General features: G+C 46.0%; 1 protein-coding gene and 1 long non-coding RNA gene across 3 annotated transcripts; one reads left to right on the forward strand and one right to left on the reverse strand.

The window, feature by feature from the left end:
* Nucleotides 1-283: 283 nt before the first annotated feature.
* On the reverse strand, nt 284-1,150 carry LOC117734911. 2 transcript variants are annotated; one of them, XR_004609838.1, is made up of 4 exons: nt 930-1,150; nt 763-843; nt 545-582; nt 284-377 (listed from the first exon to the last, which is right to left on the reverse strand). It is a non-coding gene; the product is annotated as an uncharacterized LOC117734911 (long non-coding RNA). The 2 variants fall into 2 exon arrangements; XR_004609837.1 differs by having other exon boundaries at nt 545-585.
* A 138-nt stretch (nt 1,151-1,288) lies between these two features.
* Nucleotides 1,289-18,273, forward strand: LOC117734683 (serine/threonine-protein kinase/endoribonuclease IRE1-like). The gene is made up of 22 exons (XM_034538919.1): nt 1,289-1,529; nt 6,362-6,482; nt 9,195-9,228; nt 9,377-9,449; nt 9,670-9,742; nt 10,406-10,528; nt 10,974-11,075; nt 11,151-11,412; nt 11,809-11,887; nt 12,222-12,375; nt 13,067-13,182; nt 13,281-13,475; nt 13,613-13,868; nt 13,958-14,048; nt 14,144-14,333; nt 14,612-14,711; nt 14,797-14,996; nt 15,273-15,420; nt 15,782-15,909; nt 16,328-16,451; nt 16,741-16,808; nt 16,889-18,273. Exons 1-22 carry the CDS (start codon nt 1,452-1,454, stop codon nt 17,447-17,449), a joined length of 3,276 nt encoding a protein of 1,091 aa, XP_034394810.1. The 5' UTR covers nt 1,289-1,451; the 3' UTR covers nt 17,450-18,273.
* Nucleotides 18,274-18,388: the final 115 nt, after the last annotated feature.

An 18,388-nucleotide genomic window follows, 5' to 3' on the forward strand; every position in this document is an offset into this window, starting at 1 on the left:
TAAATAAAATGTAAGCCAACAGGGACTAATATTTCCTGAGCTGCATTTATACAAACCGTTAATAATTTCCTAGATTTATGCATTTGTTGATTCTGTGTCCTGCTTTTAAAAGAGAGACTTGGGTGAAATTGCCAAGAAACTCCAGTTATGAACAAGACATGTTTGCTCTAGCACCTCCGTTCACCTTCGTGAATGGCCAAGGAAAAGGCCACTCAGGTAGAAAGTAGTGCCTAAAATATATTTACTCAACCCGTGAAACGTGGAATGAAAAAAATGGCACGAATGAGCTTGTTGACAAATATTTTATTCAAAACAGGTCAACATATTCTTCATTCCTGGAGTCCCGGTGCCGAGGGTCCATTTCTTGAGTCAGAAAGCTGCGGAAGAAAACAACTTTTAGTGAGCTCGGTTATGGACACCGTCCATTAAATAACGTTGTGGGTTAGGTCAGATCAAAGAGTGTCGTCATTAAATCAGAAGTCTAACGCATGATGATCATCATTCATAACGGTTTCAACCCGCTCTAATAACTCAAGTTACTCACCACGTGGCCATCGCAGAGATTCACCACCGAACCGCATTCTGCTGCACAGAAGAGATCAGAGTGAAATTAGATTGTACACACACACACGCGCGCGCACACACGCACGCGACTGGCGTTCGTGGTTCAAGTCAGATCAAGTAGGTTGACTTCATTTTCATGTCAGTCTAACGCACGTAAATCATCATTCATGAACCCAACGCGGAGGTAGAAACACTCACCGTAGCGGAGCCACGAGGGCCTCCGGAAAGCACGCCACGTGCGGCCGGACACGCGCCTCAGGAACGGCTTCATCCCCGGCCCTGATCAAAGAACAGCCCGTTGGAAGTTATAGAAACACATCTCATCATATTTACCATTCCATCGTGGTGAAACATATCTATTTTACCGTATTTCCACGCCGATGCGGCCTAGTCGCCGCTCCAAAAGGCACCATAACGCCAACAAATCGGGAGCAATTCTTTCTGCAGACTTACGTCATGTTTCATCATAAATATGTAAAACTATAAACGTGAATAAGCTTTTCCTCGCCATGTCACACGCGCCTGGATCCAGTGTGACCGGTCGGGCTGGCGGACGCGTGCTCTCCAGGGGCGGCTATCCGCAGAAAATGTCCCCCGGATCTAATTTATAGCACATCCGGGTCCTCCAGGTCTTCTCTCATTGGCTCACGCCAACCCGACGTGTCCCCTCCTCCACTCGGGTGGATATCTATCCCGAAGTCCAGCCCCCACGCTTCTCATTTCAGGAAGAAGCGGATCCGGCGTCGCGTCCTCCGCAGCTGGCGCTCACGTTACAGCCTACATTCAAGTATCGCCTCCGAACACCTGGTCGTCAGCCAGAACCCGTTTTTCTATGTAGTCGACGGCCGCCAGGACCAGCTGACTACCCCGGTGTGAGACCAGGGACCATGGACTGGACCGCGAGCAGCCGGGCCCTGTTGTGGTGCATCTCGGCGCTGCTTTGCTGCGCCGGTCTCCCACGCACGGTAAGAGGGGCTAACCGGGTACGCTAGCTAGAAGTTGGGTGACATTAGCTCAGAGCTGCACGTTCCCCTCCGCGTCAGGCAGGTTTTCACTCATTCTGCCCGGAATGTGTGTCCTTCAGTGAACCCGGAGGCACGTCTCGGTGTCTGCATGTGATGCAAGCGAGCTAACATCAAAGCTAGCTTGATGGCTAAAAGCACCATCCAAAAAAAATAAAAGAAATCCCTAAAGTGAACTTGAACCACTTGTGTGATGCACGTCAGAGCATTTCTCATTAGCTCTCCATCATTAGACACTTTATCGTGAATGTTAACATAAGATCTCTCTATGAGGGTTCAATGAGAATTTGCTGTGTTTTAGGTATATGTGTATTTTTTTTTAATATAGGTCTATTTTCATTTCAAAATCTTATTGGCAAACCAGTACATTTAACACAAATATCCCTGTTGAGACATAAAGCTGGGCGGTGTGTTGATGTGGTTACGGCTTGGTGATATGCTAATACTTGCATGTTTACACTCCTTATCTTTTCACAAGATTGAACACAAGTACTGCTTGCACATCAGCAGTGACCTTACAGCCAGCAGTCAGCGCTTTGGGCCCTGCGTGGTGCAAAGGTGGCAAACCAGGCAGATGAGTGGACGGCTTGGTGACATTGGGCTTCGCAAATAGATGTAGACACAAATACTTGAGACAGACACTCCAAAACAACAAGTAAACAACAGGAGCTAAATGCAAGAAAACTCACGTGCATGTACTGAGGTACAGTTTGAAGGGTGCTTTATGACTTCATGAAAGCCTTCCCCTTCAGTTAAGTGTGTGTGTGTGTGTAATTCATCTGTAATCTCTAATTTAAAAAGCTCCACGACAAAGCACATTGTTGTGCATGATGATTATGATGCTTTGTGGTTCGGTGAATTAAATCCTGCGCCAAGCCAATACAACATAACCATATAACTTGCCTCTCTTCGGATCAAAATGCAATGCGATGTGATGTGGTTCACAGATGTTGTGTTTGTAAAGTAACGGTAGTGATATATTGTTATCAAGTTGGATTCTTTCTGAAGGAAAGAGAACGGGATCCATGGTCTTTGTAGCTGGCACAAAAGACAGCTAGCTAGCTGAAACTAAACCAGAGACCTTAGCTACCAAGCTAGTAGCCCACTTGGGCTAAGAAGCAGCTTAAATAAGTCTTATAATCCCCTATCACGTCTCAGGTTCTTCTTAGCCTGATATGCAGTCTGGCTGTGTAGTAAGGGTGACAAATGATGGTGGCTATCTATAGATAGGTGTGTGTGTGTGTGAGAAGAGATACAAATGAAAGGAGGTGCCTTTGTGTCTAAAATGTAGCTCAATGTTTCAGTTTTTATTTTTTAATGCTTCTTCACACACATTCATTTTTAGACCGCGATATGTCTTTCAGCTGCAGTGTCTCCCACGATGACGGTATTCTTTACTTTTTGCCAAAGAGAGGTTGATTTACTGAAGTTGTGCTCTTACGCCATATTATCACAACGGTAGATCGGCCGGAACGAGGACCGACGCATGACATCCGTCCCCGCTGCAGATGATGGGCTGTGTTGACAAAGAGGGTTGCTGAAAAGTGATCTCCACTATAATCTACACAATGACTTTTGAACAGTCGGCTCCCCGAGGCATATCTCCTCATTCTAGTATAAATCGACTCTCCTGCGACTGTGAAGGAAATCAAACACCCCCAAGCCTGTGTCATCTTTAAACAGCCGAAGGGAAACCTGAACCTCTAAGTACTTTCATGGATGACTGTTGGATCATCCGGTTGTTAATGCTGCCTCTCCCTCCATGTACACAAAGGGGTTTCTTAATTGGCTTTCAAAATGTATGCCTGTGTTTTGTTTTTGCGCTGCACCCACCAAGATAATTAAAAGAGATAATGAGAGATGAGTATTTCTTGGTTCCTGTGTTGGTTTTGCTCTGCAAGCTGCAAACGGACTCCTCATTGCTGCAGACACGTTTGTGGGAGGAGTGTTCAACTTTGCAACAGAAAAACAGACATTTAGTGAAGTCCTTATTAACTCCATAAACTCATTTAAATGTCACATACCAATTACCAATCGATTGTTTCCTTGATTAAAAAAACATTTCACAGAAGCCTCCTACACAAGTGATCCTTTACAGCACATCGTATACCGATGTTATGTGTATTCACGTTTCCTTGCTACTGCTGATCTGAAAACGGACTCATTACATTCCCCGTTTGTCTCTTTCAGAGGATACAAGAACATCTTTGTTCAGCCGCACAACTGTTGCTTGTGGAGGCTATTAATGCCGTCTATCTGTTAGTGTCCGGCACAGACCTTTTAAAACGGGCTGTAAGCTGCCGCCCAACGTCACTTTCTGACTCGTATGAGTTTGCTGCATCCTAAAGGTGACACTCAGAAAGCCTCCTTGTTTCCCCTCACAGCAGGGCAGCTGTGGTGGGATGACACTGGGGGCTGTACACTTGTTTGCCTCTTGTGGGTTTTTTCAGAAGAAGTTGACCACAAATCAACTAATTTGTAATGATGAACATAAGCTAACATAGATGGCTGCCTCCTTGAGGTATCCCCTCCCACCGCGTCTCCTACATGTGTCCAGTCTTTCTCCCATAAAGAGGCCCTCTGTCTGTCGGACTCTTACTGTGTCTTCTAAAATGAGTGATTGCATTTTTGCAGCTTTTGACCAGGTGCTCTGGTTTAAAACCTCAAACTATTGCTTGGCGATGTAACACTTCACCATCTTAACTAGATGAGAGGTCACAATGTAGGTGTGCTACTTAATGGCTTGTGGGAAAGCTGTCAATTACAGCGTGTCCTGTGTTCGGTCTGGTCTGTGAAGCACAGTGACGCTCCAGTCCGCTAACGGGGACATCATGTGCAGTGTAGCCGGTGTCCTTTAAGCCGTTCCTGGGTCATTGAGGAGAAAATGAAGACGTCAGAACCGGCCGAGACGTCGGTTTCGCCAGGTTCTGTAGTAATATGTAACTCAAAACAAGTGTCACTCAGAGTGAGGAAGTGAAGCTTTATAACTCTCCTCCAGACACTGTAAACCCGATCCTCCCGAAGCCCAACGCTGTAGAAGATTCAACGGTCCAAAACGAGAGGGCTAAACAGATGTTAAGATGCTATTTGCTTGCGAAACCGAGAACCCTGATAGAGATCACAGGGGGCCCAACAACAAGTTGGTTATGACAGTCGTGTGATGCTCAGTGGGAACAGTCACAGGTGCACAATATTGACACGCATGCTTGTATAGGATGTGAGACTACAGCCGGCGATCAGCAGTCCAATGTGCGGGAGGTCCCAGTTTCTTTCTGCAGAGAACGCAGAACTTTCAGTTGATGGGGTTGTTTTGGCCGTGCGTTCTGTTTTGTTCCAGTTATAATTGAGGAATAAGCTGAATAATGCACATGGAGAAAGTGATTATCACGCACTGGTCATTCTTTGTTGTGAGGAAATGCGAGCTGTGGCCAAGGGGAACAACCTGTTGGTTTCATTTCCTCCATACCACAACTCCTACTACTCAGTTCTGACTTACTGGCTCTGGTGGTTTGTTTGTCAGACTTCAAAGCAATCCAACCCCACCATATCTTATTGATCAGCTATTATCTCTGCCCTCAGAGAGCCGTTAAAGGGGGTTAGTCAGGGATGTGGTTCAGTAGCATTGACTCCTGTGGTGACGATGGCAGGTTAAGTGGCATTCCCAGTCGGACCCTGATAACTGAAGAGTGATGATAAACATGTAACGAGTCAATATAATAAACACATTTTAAAAGTGTGCCTGGGAAGTTATTTGCCATGTCGGCATTCGTAAAAAGACGGAAATGCCCAAATGTGTACAAAGACTCGTCAGGTTCACGCAGCCTCTTCGGGTCCTAGCTCTCCAACACCCCCACTGGACGTCTTCCTCCACTGGTGCCAAACACCACAAGACGCCCACGGCTTGGTTATTCCATCGTGGGCGAGTGGAGCGCGGTTAACTCTGGCATAAGCCAAGTCATGAGGCCGGGCTGCTGGTTATTGGTTCAGTTGTTTTCACTGGATTTGTTGCATCTGTTTTCCTTTCTCTTTGTCATCGTATTGCCTTTTGCCACCATGTCTACTCTCATCGTGCAATGAGCCCCTTCAAGTGTTTCTGAGTGGGAGAAAACGGTGGTGGTCAGAGTTCCATATGGCCCGTCAGCCCACGAGTCATCTGTGCAGAGAGAAGCTAAAGCTCGGTTGATTGTTAAACTATGGGAAAAAGATGCGTTTGCGGTATGCTGGGTGGTGAAGAACGTGCACACACGCTCAAGTCCAGTTTGTTTACCCCGACTGTTACTTTGGACCCTCGGCAACGTGCCCTCAGTTACCTCTCTGGCAGCCCCCTCCTGGTGTGCTCTTCAGTTGTCATTGTTTTGAAGTTCATTGATTTGTAGAGCAGATCAAGCTGCCACACTCCCTGGGTCAACCCAACCCAACCGCGTCCAGCAACATGCTAACTGTACCGCGGCGATGAGGAAAACGGGCCCCACGCTGTAACGATGGTCAGACAACGGACCACCTTTCTTCATATTAGCGTATGAATAATTTAACATTAGGATGCTGTAATTTAATCACTTATGTTTGGTCCAGGTGTGTGTGAGGATAAGTAATGTTGAGTGATTAGTGGTTGGAGTCATTATTCACACCCTCAATGCAGGGGCTCCCATTTGGACCTGACCTGTGAACTTAAGTGGGAGCATGCATGATGATGTCTGAGTTTGATACGTTGTGACTTTGTCTCACCTGCATGTTTGCTTGAGGACATCGTCTCCATCTTTGTGTGGTTTCTGTAGGGGCTTTGCAGCGCCAGCACAGTGTCCCTCCCTGAAAGCCTGCTCTTCGTGTCCACTCTGGATGGAAACCTGCACGCCGTCAGCAAGAAATCCGGCTCTATCAAGTGGACTCTGAAGGAAGGTGAGGAGATGGGACAAGAGTGGAACCTGTTTGTTCTGAATGCATCCCTCTCAAGACGCGGTGCTCCTGTTGCCACAGGGAAAACAACGTGATCCCAGTGTGAGAAAATAGTAGAACACAACAAAAATTAATTTAATTATCAACATATTTGAACTAAGTGAGGACCACGTGTGAGACCTTGATCTATCAAAGCTCTGCCACTTGTTTTTGTTCTTTTATTGCCATCCTAATTTGTCGATTTTGTGTTTTTCTGTGATCTTAATGTGAACACAAAGGTAACTAAACTAAATATATGAATGCATTACTACTCCCAATTGTAAAAAATAATTGTTATTCATTTGGTCAAGAAAACACTGAAAAGGCTTTTGGAAATGTTTTCTGGGATTAAGCTAAAGAAATGCAGTTGGATGTTCTGTTGGGCATGAACACGGGGTAATTATTAACAGGCGGGGGCAGAAATAGCCTGTAATCAAGGTCAGAGGGGGCCAGGGTAAGCGACTTTGCTGTAGTTTCACCTGCACACACAGCATGCACTATGGTTACCATGTTAATGCACGCTCTATACACCTGGGAATCCCATTAGAGAAGATGCACTGATTGGTTACTGGAGACATTTACTGTTTTAAGTCATTTATCTTGCTTAGAACAAGAGACATAGTATGACAATTTAAGACTTTCACAGAGAGCTATATTGGCTCATTTATTTAAGACTTTACGAGATATTAAAACTACTGTGGTTTGAAGCCACCGGTCCTGGTTAGGTCCACCTAATACCCAAGTCATTAATAATCAGAGCTAGTGGCTGCTTCCTCCGCACCATCTGTTTCTGGAGGAGCTGTTGAATATAAATTCGACCAGTTCTGTACCAGACTCGGCACACACCTGTTGTTGTGCAGGTACACGCACAGCATGAGGGAGAAGTGGAAATCTTTTCCTCGGACCAAGAGTGCGTCCTCTCACTGTTTGCTTGCCCGCCCCCCAAACATGCATTTGTATTTTATCCAACGCAGGTTATCTTATTTCCATTAAAAAACTTCTGCAATTACACAACACACATGCTGAAGCTTCCTGAGCAGAAGAGCCGATGACCACCTTCAGGTAATCCTACGCCTTCCCCTGCTGCAGTTGACCCCTCCAGGCACCTCCGCACCATCTGGTCTACGCCCTGTATGTTCACACTGTAGGGAGGTGTGTGTTTGTCTAGTAACAATGGAGTTTAGGGCCTCGCACTATTAACCAACCACATTGCCGACTGTTTATCATCTATTATATAAATATACTATATCTTATTATGGATAATAATACTTTCTTTTGTATTTATCAATATCAACTTGCTGTGACTTTAAATTGTCATAATCTTAGTCTACAACACAACAGTAATATAACGTTGACGGATTACATTCTGAATAAAATTATTGGATACTTTGGTAAATGGTCGGCATTAATAAATGTAAAATGTATGAAACTAGTAAATGGGCCTCTTGGGAGGCATCTCGGTGAGAAAAGTGAACATTATATATATTTTTAACTGTACTAGAGTAAGAGCCTTTACACACCAGTAAGGTTGCAAAGGGCCGGAAAGTTTCTGGTAAATTTTCGGAAAGTTTCCTCGGGAATTTTGTCTCGGAAATTTGGGGAATTTTGCCTTTTTAGGCTCCAGCCGAGCTCAGCTGGACCCTGAAGGCAGCTGGTTGGGAACATTGTCTGACAGAAACATAAACATAAAACGTTGTGTTGTTTTTGAACGTCTTTGTCATCAGTGTTGTCTGAACGTTTCAGCCCTTTGTCTGGCAAGTGTGAGAGCGCCGAGTGGCGTAGAGGCCAAGAGCGGTATTGCAGACTGAAAATTCAATTCTATTGAAAAAAATTTTTGAAGCTGTGAACTTAGTTCAAAATGTTGAATTATGAACTATGAACTGAACTAGTTCATTTTTTGAAGCTGTGAACTTAGTTCAAAATGTTGAATTATGAACTATGAACTGAACTAGTTCATTTTAAAATGTGTGAACTATGAACTGAACTAGTTCATGTAGAAAGTGAACTTTCCCAACGCTATTTGTCATATAGCATATTGATTACTTGGTAAACTGAAGCCATGTTCATTTTAATACCAAGTTTATTTGTACACAGTAGACTAACTTGTTACAGCAGTGAGGAGGACGTTGATGAGGTCCAGGAAGAAAACATTTAGACCTGAAAGGATTCAGGGGAAAACACTGGGGGTGATCATAGGGAATACACCTTTTTCATTTTTAAAAGTTGTATTATAAATGTGTTCATCCTTGTCTGCTTATGACAAGGTAAATACAGTTAAATTACCCCAAAATTTCCCGTTAATTCCCGTGGAAAGTTTCCAACTTTGAATATTCCCGGAATTTGTGTGACAAATAAAAAGCCCCTCTGTGTGAAAAGTATTCCTGGCTTAAACCCGCGGCTTTAATCGGTCTGTTGGATGGAGGCAGGTTAATATGTTGTAGAACCTTTTAGAGGATATGAGCTCATTAAATAAACGTTACAGGCTGCTATGAAAGCTGTTGGCAGACACGGCGGTCGGTCTGCGTTCCATGTTTTCACCAGATGATCCGATGACACTTTGTTCTCTTGTTTGTCACCGACGCTGCGATCGTTCTCTTCCTCCACAGCTTCTCGTCTCTGTTGTTGATATTCCTGTCAGTCTTGACTCGTTTCTTGTCTCCTTGTCTCTGCTCACAGATCCAGTTCTTCAGGTCCCCACACATGTGGCAGAGTACGTATCTCTTGAGTCTGTACTGCACCCGTTTAGAACAAAAGATGATCAATGCGAGTGGTTCTGGTAACCCGTTGAGCTCGTCTGATGTGTCACTCCCTGTTGCTGCTCTCGAGATGTGATGCATCTTCTTCAATCTTTACTCCAGACCGGCCTTTCTGCCCGACCCCAACGATGGCAGCCTGTACTCTCTGGGAGGAAAGAACAAGGAAGGCCTCACAGTAAGAGGAAGCACATTGTATCACACACTATAATCTCCCTCTGTTGTGCAGCGATCACTTCCATATTCTACAGAAGACTGCGTCCTCTCACCACACGCGTGTGTACAAGTCACGCTGAAAGTAATGCGTCCTCATTCTGAAGTTGCGACTGTGGTGGTGCATGAATGGTGTCGCATGTTATTCCTCTCTAATGTGCATTCCTTCATTTTTGATCAAACAGAAATTACCGTTCACGATCCCCGAGTTGGTCCAAGCGTCTCCGTGTCGCAGCTCTGACGGGGTCCTCTACATGGGTACGGCTGATTCTCAAATGGCAATTGTAGTGCGTCTTTTGATTCGACGCATCATTCTGTAGTTTTATTATTCATAATTGTGTGCGGTCTCTGTCCCCTCACCTAAATGAGCGCTTCTTTTCGGTTCCACTCAGCCAGCTCACCTGTTGTTGGCGTTATCCTCCCACAGACATGATCAGTGAAGCTTTTGTTTTCTTTCAACCGAAGCTGCTGATTGAAGAAAGATAATTAGTATTATTTATTGACAGGGACGGGCGAGAGGCCATGATGGGTTAGTCATTTAATGACTGTGGTGACACCATCATCGTTAATAGGCTGCATGTCATTCTGCTTGTCTGGACTTGCACAGGTGCAACTTTTGGTCAATTTGGAGTGTTTGAAACTTTTATAATTTGACCCTTTATTTGGACAATAGGCAGATAGATCAAGCCTCTTCCAGGGTGAACAGACATGCAATATGTGTCACATTTACAGCGTAGATAAAAGGAGGGTTGATAAAATAACAATGTGTAGACAGAATGTCATTAACTACAGACCGTCTGTCAGTGGCATACTCTGAGTAAATATTAAATGTAATAAGGGAAGTAGTTACTAAACATGAAACTGAAATATCTGAATGTTGTAATCATGTAATTAATTGCGTCTGAATGTGCTCGTGTACAGGTAAGAAGCAGGACTTGTGGTATGTGGTGGACCTGCTGACTGGTGAGAAGCAGCAGACTCTGACTTCTTCCTTTGCTGAGATGCTGTGTCCCTCTTCATCTCTCCTCTACCTGGGACGCACAGGTAAGAAAACACAGCTCAACTTTAGCTATTTGTTTTCCTCTAGCAGATTATCATTGAAGCCGTTTAGTTTAGTTGTTTTTAATGTGGCTAACAGGCCTATTGGTTTTGGACAAACCCTTATTTACCCTCTCTGCTGCTCTGCATACTCACCTCGACCATCCCAACCCCCCCTCACCTCAAGCTCACCAACCCCCCCTCACCTATCCCTGGTAATGGAGCTGAGAGCATCCGAGTCCTGCAGATTGAATACTTGGTATAAATGTCTCCGTAACTTGGTGTAAAGCTTTGAAACTTTGTCACTAGGATTTTGTTTCAGTGCGTTTTATTTTATTAAACCAAGGAAATTCAACCGCTTTGTATTTACACCCAACAATTGATACTCAAAGCCTGGATTTTGTGTATGGAAGCAAAGCCAAGACGAGTCCTGTGTTCATCTCCCTGTTAGAGTACACCATCACCATGTATGACACCAAGAGCAGAGAGTTGCGCTGGAATGCCACCTATTTTGACTACGCCTCCACCCTCCCCGATGACGAAACCAAATACAGTAAGTCTCTCGGGCGTCGCGGCTCTTTTTATATTCACTTCCTGACGGACTAATCACGGCCGCTCTGCCCCACAGAGGTGGCTCATTTCGTGTCCAACGGGGACGGCCTCGTGGTGACCGTGGACAGCGACTCGGGAGACGTTCAGTGGGTGCAGAACTACAACTCTCCGGTGGTGGCCATGTACATCTGGCAGCGCGAGGGTCTGCGCAAAGTTCCCCACACGAACGTAGCCGTGGAAACGCTGCGCTACCTCACGTTCATGTCGGGAGAGGTTGGCCGCATCACACAGTGGAAATACCCATTTCCCAAAGAGAATAAGCCCAAGAACAAGTTCATGTAAGCAGACTGAGTAATGAGTCCTGCCATGGTTACTTCTTTGTTACTCTTCTTAAACATGTTGGAACCTTCATTGTCAAAGTGAAATAACTCAATCAAATGTTCTTTTGTAAAATGTGCAATTGCTTAATGTTGGGATATCCAAAAATGTTGTATCTAGCAAGTGTGTGTTGTTGGGCCTGGTTTCAGCTTCGGGTTCACACTGCAGCCGCTTTAATTTGTATTTATTGTGCTCACACCTGCTTCTGCTGGAAAGAACGAGCAGGACTCTCAGTGGTTAAGACGAGCTGGAGAACTCTTCTCCTCCACCTGTAAATACCCTCCAGATGTTCTCTCACTTCTGTTGAGCATGAAATGGGCACTGCATTGGTTTTGACTGCTCTCCTTCTTCTTCAGGGCCACTTTGTACGTGGGTAAATACTCCACCAGTCTCTATGCGTCTCCCTCCCTGGTGCACGACGGAGTCACTGTGGTGGTGAGTGACCCTTAACGTGTGCTGTATATTAGTATATTATTATACATGCTGGGTATATTTGTTCATTTAGCCAAAACGCAATCCTGATCAGTGAGACATGAACATGAAATATGTAAATGTATCATTAAAATCTCCAAGCAGTCTTAATTGTTGGTTACTGGCTTCCAGGTATGGAGGTGAGGTTGTATGAAGACACCCAGTTCCAGTTGTGTGTTAGCTTGCCCCAGCTTAAGTCACTTTGCCCCACAACCTTTCTTATGTAATCATGTGAAGTATTTGATTGGAAATTTGTGTGTGTGTGTGTGTGTGTGTGTGTGTGTGTGTGTGTGTGCAGCCTCGTGGCAGCACCTTCCCCATGCTGGAGGGTCCTGACAGCCAGGAGACCGATGAGGACAAGGAGTGTGTCATCACTCCAAGTGTCAAGTTCAACGCTGCGCTCCGGGAGCGAAACCGCATCAACTTCATGAGGAACTACCTGCTCCTCATAGGTACTACGTCAGTTAGTGTGACCTCCAGGGCTTCAGCACCACCACCTAAGAAGGCTAGGGGGTAGGAGTTCTGGAAGATAAACAAGCACAATCTTTATTGGTTAAACAATACATAAATATTTGGGCAGATCCGTTCCGTCAGACTGGAACCTGAGTTGCAACTTTTTAAAGTTGGTAAAGTTGCAAAGTTTTTGCAGGATTGTTTTCACTTGTGTGAAAGGGAGGGAGCCCACGTGGACCGTGTAGCCCACGTGGACCGTGTAGCCCACGTGGACCGTGTAGCCCACGTGGACAGTGTAGCCCACGTGGACCGTGTAGCCCACGTGGACCGTGTAGCCCACGTGGACCGTGTAGCCCACGTGGACAGTGTAGCCCACGTGGACAGTGTAGCCCACGTGGACCGTGTAGCCCACGTGGACCGTGTAGCCCACGTGGACCGTGTAGCCCACGTGGACCGTGTAGCCCACGTGGACCGTGTAGTCCATGTGGACCGTGTAGTCCATGTGGTCCAAGTCCAAGACCTTGAATGGTCCACTGGGCTTTGACTGGTGCACTGAGAGCGCCCTCTGCTGGATGATGAAATGAATAACATCGAATTGTATTTTATACTTATGCTAACTACAAATCGCATCACAACTGAAATCTGAGTGGTGAAATGATTTTGCTGATTATGACCACTCTGGCTGTTCAGGTCATCATGAGCCGCCTCCTGAAGCTCACAACAAGATCCTCGAGAGGTTCCCAGACAGCTTCCCTCGCAGTCAAGGCAACGTCATCCCACCTACTACTGACAAGAAGGTTGAGGAGGTGTGTGTGTGTGACTCAAGAGATATTTTGTTTTTCTGATATCAAAACATCCGTGCAGATGTTCTCACTCTCTCCGTCTCCTCACCTCCATCCCCTAGAAGGTGAACGACAGTGGTATGGATGATGGGCCCCCTGCTCCTCTGCCTGAAACATCTATCCAAGAACCTGGGATCAGTGGTCGCGCTGTGCGTCCAGAGGCCCCGGTGGACTCTATGCTCAAAGACATGGCCACGATCATCTTCTCCACTTTCCTCCTGGCTGGCTGGGTGGCCTTTGTGATTACCTACCCCAAAGTAAGTAAAGCAACACCACCTAGTGGACTGAACTGGTGATGACAGAACATCTTCCATATGTAGAAAGGTCAGGAGAGGTGCTGAATACACTGTTATTTTCCTTAGAGCCTCAGACATAGTCTCCTCTCTCACCACAGAGTGTGCACAAGCAGCAGCAGCTGCAGCACCAGGAGTTCCAGAGACAGATGGAGGAGAAGTTGGAGCAGCTCCAGCGACAGCAGCCGTTCTCCACTGCGGACGTGGGCCTGGGCTTGACCCCCGACGGCGACTATCTGGAGGTGGCCCACACATGCTCGGACCACAGCAGCCCCAATGTCACCCCCCGCGCCTCCAACCACTCCAACCTGTCTGTGTCCGAGCTGGGCAGCTCAGCCAATGAGCACGAAGACGGAGGTAAAGACTGCGGAATTAGGGTTGAATGCACACGGTTTGAAAATGTGTCCACGTTTTCATTGTCTGACATTTTGTATTTGTCTTTTCAGAGGAGGACTCTAATATTGTCAGAGTGGGCAACATAACTTTCCGCCCCAAAGAGGTCTTGGGTCATGGTGCTGAGGGAACCATTGTGTACAAGTAAGTCTGAACATCCAGTCAACAATAATTCATGATTACCTTTTGTTTAATGTGTTATATATCACAACACTGCATTTCCATCGTTTCTCCACAAGGGGTCAGTTTGACAACCGCGCAGTGGCAGTGAAGAGGATTCTCCCAGAGTGCTTCAGCTTTGCAGACCGGGAGGTCCAGCTGCTCAGGGAGTCCGACGAGCACCCGAATGTCATCCGCTACTTCTGCACCGAGAGAGACCGTCAGTTCCAGTACATCGCAATCGAGCTGTGTGCTGCCTCGCTTCAGGAGGTAATTGATGGCATAAAGATCACTCGAGCACTTCATTCTGGGAGAAGTTAAGCTAACTTTGTGTTGTTCCTTAGCAACACGTATCAAGCATTTTGCTCGCAGCATCATTATGATGCCAGAGTGATGCCATGATGCCATTATGAAATAGCCAGAGTTCTTTGTCTCTATTCATAGAGCACAAAAACTACAAGAAGCGCTTACATTAACATCTTCAAGCAATGAGAAAATTAGACATCTTGCTCTAATTATTGGACTTCGCTCACTGGTCATCTCTCTAGTATGTGGAGAGGAAGGATTTTGACCAACGTGGACTGGAGCCAGTTATGCTTCTCCAGCAGACCATGTCAGGACTGGCCCATCTGCACTCTCTCAACATAGGTATCCACTCTTATTATGGCCTGTTTTGTATTCAAACAACATTTACACCACTGAAGTAACTGACGGCTTCATGCTTTTCCTTTAGTCCACAGAGACCTGAAACCTCACAACATCCTGGTGTCCATGCCCAACGCCCACGGTCGGGTCCGGGCCATGATCTCAGACTTCGGCTTGTGTAAGAAGCTGGCAGTGGGCCGCCACAGCTTCAGCAGACGGTCCGGGGTGCCGGGCACTGAGGGCTGGATCGCCCCCGAGGTTCTCAGTGAGGACTGCAAAGACAACCCGGTGAGTCGGGAAGAAAAGCAGCGGCTCTCTCATGGTGGTTAGAAGTAATGTTGGTTAACGATAAGAACATTAAAAAAACATAGAAGCGAAACAATCGGAGCATCATCCAAAAGTTACAATTCTGAAAGAACCAACCACTTAAAAACTGTCCAAAGGGTGAATGTGAGAACCAAGAGGAGCATTAAATACCGTGTATTATCCAACACATAACTTGATGCTGCATGTTTCACTACATGCCACATTGTGGCCTCCTCCATCCTCCTCTCGTCTCTGCAGACCTGCGCTGTCGACATCTTCTCTGCTGGCTGCGTGTTCTACTACGTGGTGTCTCAGGGAAGCCACCCCTTTGGCAAGTCTCTGCAGCGCCAAGCAAACATCCTACTGGGCACGTACAGCCTCGACCACCTGCAGACCGACAAACACGGTGAGTACTATAGTGATAATAACTATAGCAGTGTGGTTAACGTAGATTAGTAATGGCAGGTAGTGATGGTGCGGTGGATGATTTAGGTGCTATGAGTGTTTAGTACAGCTGTGGGGATTGCTATTATGAGGCAAAAAGGTACAAATGTACAGTTTGTTAAGGAACCTGTGACTGCTCTCAATTTAACATGGATGCCTCTAGATGAGCAACATAAGTAAGCGAGAAGTCTTTTTCTATATAGTTGTTCTCAATTGTCATTTGGTGGAGGCAAAGGAGAACCAGCATTGGGCCTAGCACAAAATGAAAAAACAACTTGTTTTTCACAATGCCGTGTAATCATACCCGTGTGTCTTTATTTCAGAGGACATAGTAGCCAGAGATCTGATAGAGCAGATGTTGAGCATGGAGCCTCATCGGAGGCCTTTAGCTGAGAGCGTTCTCAAACACCCGTTCTTCTGGAGCCTGGAGAAGGAGCTGCAGTTCTTTCAGGTCAGCGTTTACTCATCTCTGCTTATTGGGTGGTTTACTAAGCTATTACTTCATTCAAAGTTGTATAAATCCTTTAATTATGTTGCGTGTGGATTCATCATTAATATACTTCATGAATGCAAACATGCATTCATTAAAGTATTAATGCGATTTGGGAAATAATGGCACGTTATGTGTATTGGATTGGATAAAGAGCTTATTCTTTATAATATCTACTCCACGTGCATGTAGGATGTATGACAGCTTTCCTTTTAGTTAACTAAGTCCTTACAATCACATAGCAACCATATAATATTTGTCTTTGTCACTCATTGAAAACAATAACCAGAAGCTGCTCAAACACACTTTGTCTAATCAGCCGAAGGCTGCCTGCTACATTAATTAATATTACTGACGGTGTTTCTGTGGTTGCTTGCAGGATGTGAGCGACAGAATAGAAAAGGAACCGCTGGACGGACCAATCGTGAGACAGCTGGAGAGAGGAGGGAGGGCTGTTGTCAAGGGTGACTGGAGAGAGCATATCACAGTGCCACTGCAGACTGGTATGAAACTGGCTTTACGCGTGTCACATAGAAGCTCCTGGTGCCCCCTGTGGTAAAGGAATCTGCTCCACAATATGTCCTCGGGTAGGACTGCAGTGGGTGGTAAAGTAAGGGAGTCGGCCTTCCTGTTGGCATCATCACCCGCTGTGTATCACAAGGTTAACTGGTTCTCTGTGGACTTTGCACAAAAAAAGCAAATCCCACAAATGTATCATCAGGATTTCCCGTTTACTGGTTCTTTGTTGGATTATGATCAGGGATTCATTCTGTTTTTCCTCTTCTTTGTCAGATCTGCGGAAATTTCGCTCGTATAAGGGTGGGTCAGTCAGAGACCTGCTGCGCGCAATGAGGAACAAGGTAGGAATGTATACTCATGCTTTGCTTTTACAAGAAAGTGTTTTTACCGTCTGACTTAACGCTCGGTCGTCCTTCAACAGAAACATCATTACCGAGAGTTGCCTGCTGAGGTGCAGGAGACTCTGGGCTCCATCCCTGATGAGTTTGTCTCCTACTTCACCTCCCGCTTCCCCCACCTGCTAATGCACACATACCTGGCCATGCGGACCTGTGCGTCAGAGAGGCCATTCCTGCCTTACTACGCCACTGCAGGGCAGCTTGCAAAAACACCGGCCCAGTGCACGCACCTCGGGCCACATAGACAAAATGAGCCATGCACTCAACACCTGCCAACACACGCACCCTCCTCACAACCACCGGACCCCATACAGTCCTCTCCGCCGGTGCAGGTCCCTCACACAACACCTGCGGAATCAGCGCCCGCCGCTCCACCAGATGAGCCTGCACCTCCACACTTGCCAGTTCAGACCGTGCAGCCAGCAGAGCCAGCACAGTCCACACAGACCGACTTGCACGGTCACACAACGAACCCCACATTTGCCTCGATATCGCCTTCAGATCCTCTCGGGCACAGAGAGTCCAGTCAGCCTGAGCTGCACACCCCGGCAGGTCCTCCTACACTGGACAATGAACAAGTATGAACCGAACCAGTCGGGTGGACCAAGCACAGATGGGAGCATCGCCTTCAAGAGTGGACACCAAGTGGGACTTAGTTGCTGCACCGTGAGCTGGTGAGGACCAGGCCTGCAGTGCCTGGGATCCACTGCTCGGCGCAGCGGCTGCACCCATAATTAAGTGCCTTCTGCTCACCTGAGGAAGATTATTCCCAAACCGAACCGTCCGTCTCGGCCTTGAGGAAGTCAGATAACCAACAGGGGGCTGTTGGACATTATCTTGTAGCTGGACTGAGCAAAGAGAATTTTTTTTATTTTAAAACAGCATGTCCAAAAAAAGTGTTTATCCCCAAAACATCTGGCCTCTATTGTGGGAAAAATGTCTGGATGTTGTTTTGGGTGTTTTTATAGTGCAATGTTGTATTTCTGAGTGAGCCCGTTCACTGCACAGATACTGTATGTATATTTTTGTATAGACTGATTCAGAAATTGGATCATTAATGATAATGTGGCCAATGTGCCTTTTTTTTCCTCCTTTTTTATATCACTGTACTGCATTGGTACAGATCTTTACAATTGACTGTGCTAAATGTGCTTGATTCCAGTTAATGCTGCTAAGCTGCTTCTCTATTGTCAATCAAGACTTGACTCGGTGAGAGTGGACTGTTCCAAAGGGTGTTCAGGGTGGCTTCTGAATACAGTAGGTCATTTTATTCTCATGTGATTATGAAGTAAAATCAATTGTATGAGTTTTAGAGGTCAGGCTGCAGAACTAGCATAAATAACTTTTTAAGGGTGTCAAAGTGAAGTTAATGACTTGCACATTAAATCCTATTTTTTTTTAATACTAAGATTGTGCTTGTTGTTTGATCTTTCTGTATCAAGATGGCGATCGGGGGAAATGTATTTAACAGCGGTCAGTGCCTAAAAGAAGCCGGAGACCTTCGTTATGTTCAAGAATTATTG

The sequence above is a fragment of the Cyclopterus lumpus genome, chromosome 8, assembly GCF_009769545.1.
Source record: "Cyclopterus lumpus isolate fCycLum1 chromosome 8, fCycLum1.pri, whole genome shotgun sequence".
NCBI lineage: Eukaryota > Metazoa > Chordata > Actinopteri > Perciformes > Cyclopteridae > Cyclopterus > Cyclopterus lumpus.